The sequence below is a fragment of the Oncorhynchus kisutch genome, linkage group LG10, assembly GCF_002021735.2.
Source record: "Oncorhynchus kisutch isolate 150728-3 linkage group LG10, Okis_V2, whole genome shotgun sequence".
NCBI classification, from domain to species: domain Eukaryota; kingdom Metazoa; phylum Chordata; class Actinopteri; order Salmoniformes; family Salmonidae; genus Oncorhynchus; species Oncorhynchus kisutch.
Window position 1 is genome coordinate 61,226,048 of NC_034183.2, and position 7,945 is coordinate 61,233,992.

At 41.7% G+C, this 7,945-nt stretch overlaps 2 protein-coding genes across 6 annotated transcripts; one reads left to right on the forward strand and one right to left on the reverse strand.

The window, feature by feature from the left end:
* Positions 1 to 85: 85 nt before the first annotated feature.
* Positions 86 to 4,887, reverse strand: LOC109893492 (N-acetylmuramoyl-L-alanine amidase-like). The gene is made up of 5 exons (XM_031834512.1): positions 4,748 to 4,887; positions 3,643 to 4,488; positions 3,212 to 3,422; positions 595 to 889; positions 86 to 167 (listed from the first exon to the last, which is right to left on the reverse strand). The coding sequence occupies exons 1-5, from the start codon at positions 4,857 to 4,859 to the stop codon at positions 153 to 155; spliced, it is 1,479 nt and encodes a 492-aa protein (XP_031690372.1). The 5' UTR covers positions 4,860 to 4,887; the 3' UTR covers positions 86 to 152.
* Positions 4,888 to 4,908: 21 nt separating this feature from the next.
* On the forward strand, positions 4,909 to 7,842 carry LOC109893493 (trafficking protein particle complex subunit 5-like). Of its 5 annotated transcripts, none has more exons than XM_031834514.1 (4): positions 4,909 to 5,005; positions 5,514 to 5,594; positions 6,321 to 6,608; positions 6,728 to 7,842. In XM_031834514.1, exons 3-4 carry the CDS (start codon positions 6,339 to 6,341, stop codon positions 7,022 to 7,024), a joined length of 567 nt encoding a protein of 188 aa, XP_031690374.1. In that variant the 5' UTR covers positions 4,909 to 5,005; positions 5,514 to 5,594; positions 6,321 to 6,338; the 3' UTR covers positions 7,025 to 7,842. The 5 variants fall into 5 exon arrangements, with proteins under 5 accessions (XP_031690374.1, XP_020342318.1, XP_020342315.1 ...); XM_020486730.2 differs by lacking the exon at positions 4,909 to 5,005 and adding an exon at positions 5,910 to 6,062 and having other exon boundaries at positions 5,505 to 5,594; XM_020486727.1 differs by lacking the exon at positions 4,909 to 5,005 and adding an exon at positions 5,910 to 6,062 and having other exon boundaries at positions 5,505 to 5,594; positions 6,336 to 6,608.
* Positions 7,843 to 7,945: the final 103 nt, after the last annotated feature.

Below are 7,945 nucleotides of genomic sequence, written 5' to 3' on the forward strand. Positions count from 1 at the left end.
TGACCTATTCAGATCAGCTCTATCAGAGCAGCTATCAGAAAGTCATATATAACATTTGTTGATAAAAAAAAAGGCAACACTGGCATTTTAGATATGAAATATTTATTCTGTGATACTGGTCAAGATTAATCACTCCACTTTTCACCTTATCTTCAGTTTTGAACCTCCTGGGGAAAATGGAAAGAATGAAAGTAAGTTAGTGGATAGATAAGACCATTAGACATGAAATAACAAAAACACATAGGCCTATTCATTGTTAATAACAGCCTTATAATCCCCACATATACATATACACACAGGTGTAGGCTCTTAATTTTAGTCAGTTTGCTACAGCAGGAAAATAATCCAGCAGCAACAGGAAATTTGAATTTTTATGTGGATTATAATTAATTAATATTTTTTAGGGGTTGATAAATTTTTTGCAATGAAAAATCAAGTCTGAGATTTCAAAGTGGAAAATGCAAACTTCAGAAGCATTTGTAAACCTCAAATACACTACAAATGTTAAACGTCCTGCATTGCAGGAAAGTTATCCTCCAATAGGGTGATCAAATTAAGATCCAACATCTGTACATACTGTACATACTCTCTTACCCCAAAGTGCTCCCAGCCTGTGATCTCTGAGTAGAAGGCGTCTCCAGGACAGGAAGTCTTAACCAGCTGTCTGTGGCCATACAGGGTGAAGTTGCCGACCAGTCGCCCGCCTCCCACAGCACAGGATGCCAGACGATCTCTCACCAGTTCCATGGTCTGTTGTGATGGTAATCTGGAGGTATAGTCACCGATGAATGACACCCCGTAGCCCTTGGAGTTATAGCCCTTAGTGTGGGCCCCTTGCCAGTGCCACCCACGCCCTTCATAGAGGTACCCGTCAGAGCCTGCCACAAAGCTGGAGAAAAACATTGGCAAGGGATGAGTCATTCATCATGAGTGATTCATCATCAAGTCACATCTTGCTTGGTAAACAACAATTCCCAGAAGCATTGGACAGTGGCTAAATTCTAACTCCTAATTATAAGAGCGACACACACACATACTGTATACTCAAACTTGACACATTACATAAGCATTGTGGTTTACGGGGAGGCTGTGTAGTGTCCAACTGTACAGCGCCTTCAGAAAGTATTCACATCCCTTTACTTTTTTCACATTCTCGTGTTACAGCCTGAATTTTACATTTCTTAAATGTAGATTTTGTGTCACTACACACAATACCCTATAATGTCAAACTGAAATTATGTTTTTAGGCATTTTCTCAAATTCATTAATAATGAAAAGCTGAAATGTCTTGAGTCAATAAGTATTAAACCCCTTTGTTATGGCAAGCCTAAATAAATTCAGGAGTAAAAATGTACTTAACAAGTCATATAATAAGGTGCATGGACTCGCTCCGTGTGCAATAATAGTGTTTAAAAGGATCCGCCCCTTTTCCCCCATTTTTGCCGAAAAATTTAAAGCTAAGATATGCATATATTCTTTGTACCATTTGAAAGGAAACACTTTGAAGTTTGTGGAAATGTGAAAGGGATGTAGGATAACATAACACAATAGATCTGGTAAAAGATAATACAATGAAAAAAAAACAACGTTTTTGTACCATCATCTTCGAAATGCAAGAGAAAGGCCATAATGTATTATTCCAGCCAAGGTGAAATTTAGATTTTGGCCACTAGATGGCAGAGGTGTATGTGCAAAGTTTTAGACTGATCCAATGAACCATTGTATTTCTGTTCAAAATGTTGTATCAATACTGCCCAAATGTGCCTAATTTGTTTATTAATAACTTTTCATGTTCAAAATTGGCCACTCTCCTCAAACAATAGCATGGTATTATTTCACTGTAATAGCTGCTGTAAATTGGACAGTGCAGTTAGATTAACAAGAATTTAAGCTTTCTGATAATATCAGATATGTCTATGTCCTGGGAAATGTTCTTGTTACTTACAACCTCATGCTAATCGCATTAGCCTACTGTACGTTAGCTCAGCCATCCCATGGACAGGACACCGATTCCGAAGAAGTTTTAACATATTTTTGAATGACTACCTCATCTCTGTAACCCGGCCTAAACATACAATTATCTACTGTATAAGGTCCCTCAGTCGAGCAGTGAATTTCCAAAACAGATTCAACCACAAACACCAGGGAGGTTTTCCAATGCCTCGCAAAGTGAATATAGACAGTGAATATCCCCTTGAGCATGGTTAAGTTATTAATACACTTTGGATGGTGTGTCAATACACCCAGTCATTACAAAGATACAGGCGTCCTTCTTAAATTAGTTGCCAGAGAGGAAGGAAACCATTCATGGATTTCACCATGAGGCCAATTTTAAAACAGTTGCAGAGTTTAATGTCTGTGATAGGAGAAAACTGAGGATGGATCAACAACATTGTAGTTACTCCACAATACTAAAATAAATGACAGTGTGAAAAGAAGGAAGCTTGTACAGAATAAAAAATATTAGAAAACATGCATCCTGTTTGCAATAAGGCTGCCAAAAATGTGGAAAGTTAATGTAATTAATGTCCTGAAAACAAAGCGTTATGTTTGGGGCAAATCCAACACAACACATTACTGAGTAACACTCTTCATATTTTCAAGTATGGCCGGTGGCTGCATCATTTTATGGGTATGCTTGTCATTGGCAAGCTCTGAGGAGTTTTTTAGGATAAAAAGTAATGGAATAGATCCTAGAGGAAAACCTGGTTTAGTCTCCTGATAGACTACGGAGACACTGGGAGACAAAATCACCATTCAGCTGGACAATAACCTAAAACACAAGGCCAAATATACACTTGAGTTGCTTTCCAAGATTACACTGAATGTTCCTGAGTGACCTAGTTACAGTTTTGACTTAAATTAGCTTGAAAAGCTATGTCATTACTTAAAAATGACTGTCTAGCAATGATCAACAACCAACTTGACAGAGCTTGAAAATAAAAAATAAAAAATTATGTGCAAATATTGTACAATCCAGGTGTACAAAGCTCTTAGTGTCACGCCTGCTCCTGCTCCCCCTCCCTGGCGCTCGAAGGCACCGGGCTCCCCAGCATTACACACTCCTGCCACCATCATTACGCACACCTGCCTCCCCCCCATCATGCGCATCAGCGATTATTGGACTCACCTGGACTCAATCACCTAAGTCAAGGGGTATTAATACTTTCTGAAGGCACTGTATATCCTAAGACCTATGTACTACACATACCTGTATCCAATATCGTCCCAGCCCCGGTCATCCTGGTGAAAGCGTTGCATGGACCTCATGTCTGCAGAACACTGCTGAAAGGTGAGACAAGGCTGGCCAGGCTGGTATGTGTGGTGGATGTACATGGACGAGAGGGGGAGTGACAGGGGGGTGGGAGTGCCCCGATATGGTGCAGCCCCCCACTGACACCGTGGGATAATAGCTGGACAGTCTAGAGGTAGGGCGATCCAGAGAGATATTGAGTTTTAACATGTTTATCCACTCCTTTTTTCAACAATAACACCATGTCTCAATTATTGTTACTATTTGTGCTTTCTTGGATCAAAGTCAAAATTATTCCAATAAATGTTGACCTATCCTTTTTAGCTTTCCCTGGACTACAGTAACCCTCTGTATCTCCACTGTCTCCCTCTGCAGTGGGGTTTACTTACCCATGTATCTGTGGACAAACTCCTTTATTCCTTCCCTCACCACAGCTGTCAGCTCTTCCTTTTCCTGTGACAACATCGTAGAGTGGTCGATCAGTCTCCTCTGTAGGACCAGGGATCTCACCACCTGCCTCTGCAGGAGGGGGGGCCTGGCCAGTTCTCTGAAGTTCTCCCTGCGTAGGCGGCTGATCAGACGAGGAGCAGTGTCCAGTCCTTCCCCCTCAAGACGATGACAGTAGTACGTCCTCAGTAGGCTGCTCAGCTTGAGAGGACGCTGGGACTGAGCTGAGACCTCCATCCCTAGAATCACACCATCCATACCGCCGTTAACCAGGGCATCGGTGGCGAGGGAGGGCTTGTCGGAGAGGGTGAAGACCTGAGGCGAGGTCACGTCATCCCAGCAGCCATCAGGGCCCAGGCGTTGGGAGAGGAGAGAGCTATGGAAGCGCTGGAAGGACAGACCCAAGTTCCTAGCCAGAGTGAGGGGGTACAGGCCACGGACTTGACACCTCGTCTTAGACACTAGCCCAGCTTCAATACCCAGAAGGACTGGGCTCATAGCAACCGTGGTGCCATCAGCAGTAAGGACAACCCCTTCCTCTCTACCTCTCTCTGTCACCTGATGGCGCACAGCTCTGCCAATGAAATCTGAGAGATTGGAGTCCATAACTGGTGCCTCTGAGGTGCTGTCCTCCCTGATAGTGCCCAAGAAGTGCTGCATGAACTCATCTCTGAGACCAGCTGCCCTGCGCAGGCCTCTCAACACATTTACAGGCTCCAGTCCAGGGTTTCTGTATTCTACCTGCTCCAACACTCTGATGAAGTCATCCATATGCTGGGAGAATGTGACTGATATCAAAAACACACTTGTTTACATTTGATAATATTCAGCATCGCTTTTCTATAAACAGAAACTACATACTGTTTTGTACAGTGTATTAATAACTGCACCCTATATTTCCTAAAATAGCATTTTCTTGCAACTTCTTCCTCTAAGTAGCTGTAATGCATTTCCTTGCTGACTTTCTTTCTCTCTCTCGAAAAGAGTTTGACTGCTCACGACCTCTAAATAAATTGGAAAAATGTGAACACAAACAGATTGAGTTACCTTTGGTATCAGTGTGAGCACTGACCAAGACCACAAGAAGGGTCAGACACCATTTCCAGTGCGGTTCCATTGGAGAAATCATTGAGTCTTCGACGCCCTGTGCTCCTGACATGTATTATGCATTGCATCGCCTACCTTGAAACATTTATAGGAAGGAAAACACATCAAGTGGATTATGCAACCACTGTACAAACAGATACGGTGCTGGTTAATTTGAGTCATTTGAGGGACATGGTGTGGGAAATTGGCAACTGTTAGGTAAGTGTGTGTGTACATGTGTGTTTGTCCTTATGGCTCAAGGTCTTTCTGAATTTAAACATTTCATTTTTTACATTATTGCATTACACCACTGTCACAAGTACAACCTTTAGGTCTGCAATTTATTTTCCTCTTCTCCTCGAGTACTTTGTATAGACTGTTGTTTCATAATATCTCAATATTAAACAAAATTCTGTTAAAAAGTACTGTACAGCAGCATCATATTGTATTTTGTGTTTAGGTAACAGTATCTTTTAAATCACTGAAAGGTATGTGACGCATGAGAATGCAAGCATGTACTTGTTCCTTTTCCAAATGGCCCTAGAAATACACAGCAAGAACTCACAAAGGAAATTCCCATGCATCATTTAACAGGAATATTTTTTTTAACCATGCAATTGACATTAGGAAATCTTGCATTTTTAAAAACGTTTTCAAAGCATGTCATTTAGATTACACATGTGGAAACAGGTATGTGTCAGATGAGCACATGCGCTGCTGTTCACAGATCAGTGCTTTACTAGAACAAGACACGTGACCCGAACAGGACGTCACCAACACAACAGCAGGCTAAAAACATTGAAGCACGGTAAGTGGTTTTAGGTCCTTGTATAAGAATAATGAACTATATAAATAAAGATGTTTAATGTTAGCTTGTTAACATTCTGAATGACTGAGTTCTGGCCTTTCTGTCGTCGAGTGAGTTCGCTAGCTTGCTTGACAATATTAACTAAATTTGCACTAGCTAGCAGCTACATTAGCCGGCTAGTTACGCTAGCATCCAATATACTTTATCTTCCCCTTTCGTCTGCACTAGCAGCCACTTTGTTGTTTCTTCAACGCAGTTAGCTCCTCCTAATTCACGGAATCGTCGTTGGCTAATCTCTTTGCATATGTACTGCAGGTAAAGATTGCCACAGCCCGCACATGCGCCGAAGCTGGCCCTTTTGAGGCGCGGCGACCTGAATCCCAAAACAACCCCCATAGGCCCTACCTCTTTCACCTGATTTACGCGCGAGGCACGTGACTACACAGCGAGCTGTGACGAATTCGAGAGGTGTGAGCCATACTACCACCATAGGCATTTGTTAAGATCTACAACAACAAAAACATTTTTTAAAAATACTCACTTGTTAAAAGACGGATAGCTACACATTGTGGTTGAAGATCCTGCCCCCTAGGCTAGTTGAAAGTGTTATCTATCTATAGCTAATTCTCTCAGATCTTCACCTGCCTAGGGTAGTGGTGAGGCGTTAATTTGGAATTGACATGGCTAGCATATTATCACTTCAGGCTATTTTACTTCTATTTACAGATCATTCTCTTTCAGAAAATGGACACTCGGTTCACGAGAGGAAAGTCAAACATCCTGGAACGGCCTCTAACCCGTCCCAAGACTGAAGTCAGTGTGAGTGCCTTTGCACTGCTCTTCTCTGAGATGGTGCAGTACTGCCAGAGCCGCGTGTACTCTGTGTCCGAGCTGCAGCAACGCTTGGCAGACATGGGTCAGAGCGTTGGCGCCAGTATGCTGGACGTGCTGGTGCTGAGGGAGAAGAATGGGAAGAGGGAGACCAAGGTGCTTAACATACTGCTCTTTGTCAAGGTACGTGCTTGCATGGGCTTAAGGTAGATAAGTGCATATGTAAGTCTTATAAGGTGTAACACTTGTCATTATGCCCATGCATAAGTACATGTCTATAATTTTCAATTTGCTTCATATAGGTGTCAGTATGGAAAGCCATGTTCGGTAAGGAGGCAGACAAGCTGGAGCAGGCCAACGATGATGACAAGACCTACTACATCATAGAGAAGGAGCCACTGATCAACGCTTACATCTCTGTGCCCAAGGAGAACAGCACACTAAACTGTGCTGCATTCACCGCTGGCATTGTAGAGGCCATTCTCACACACAGTGGCTTCCCTGCCAAGGTCACAGCCCACTGGCACAAGGGCACCACGCTCATGATCAAGTTTGATGAAGCTGTGATAGCCAGAGACAAGGCCCTGGATGGCAGATAGATGAGAGAGTGTTGGTGTACACATGATAGAATAAGAGAGTGATGAAGTTGATCATCATTATCACTATTAGGTCTCAATATGCTCTGGCGAGTTAACAAGCCAGTAATGTGAGATGTGGACTGAGTGAATTATTGTTCTGTAGGCAAGTCTGCATATGAGTTATTGAGTTGTGAATATACAGTATATTGGGAAGTGAAACAGGATGTCTATATCACCACATGAGAGAGTAAATATGAATGAATGATTATAATGTTTATCCCAATTCTGAGCTATTGTATTTATTTGGTCCAAGAAGAGTCCATATGAGATGACATTTATAAAGGTCTATGTTTCTTGTGAATCTCCTCAGTCAGTCAACCCTTATCTAATGACTTTGACATTCTCACTGACAGTGTATCTTAAACCATCTCTCAAGACTGGATAGGATGTATGTGAATGTCATCTCTTTTGTTTTTGATATCCCAAGACATTTCGGAATCACACAAAGGATCAACACATTGACGATATGGGCTGCAGTATAATACATCAATATGTGCAATGGTTTACCCTCCAACTGAGTTCAACATGGTGCAATTAAAGACTGGCATTGTGTTCCCTAAACAAATGATATTTTAAGCTATTATTCAAAATATGTGAAATTTGAAAGTTATCAGTGGTCATTTCCATAGAGCATTATGTTGGCAAAAATGTCCTGACTCAGGTTTGTAGGTGTAGTTTCATTTTCCACCTTTATTTGTTTCTATCTAGACATGTTTGAAATACTTTTACTGTTTATCACCGTGTGTAAGCATTTTAGCGATTAAATGATATTAAGACTTGCTGAGTAATTCTAAAGATCAGGTGATCGATCATATGTAGAAAATCGATGAATCCAGGGGTGTGTTCAATGTGTTTGCTACGTTCAACAATTTGAACTTAACA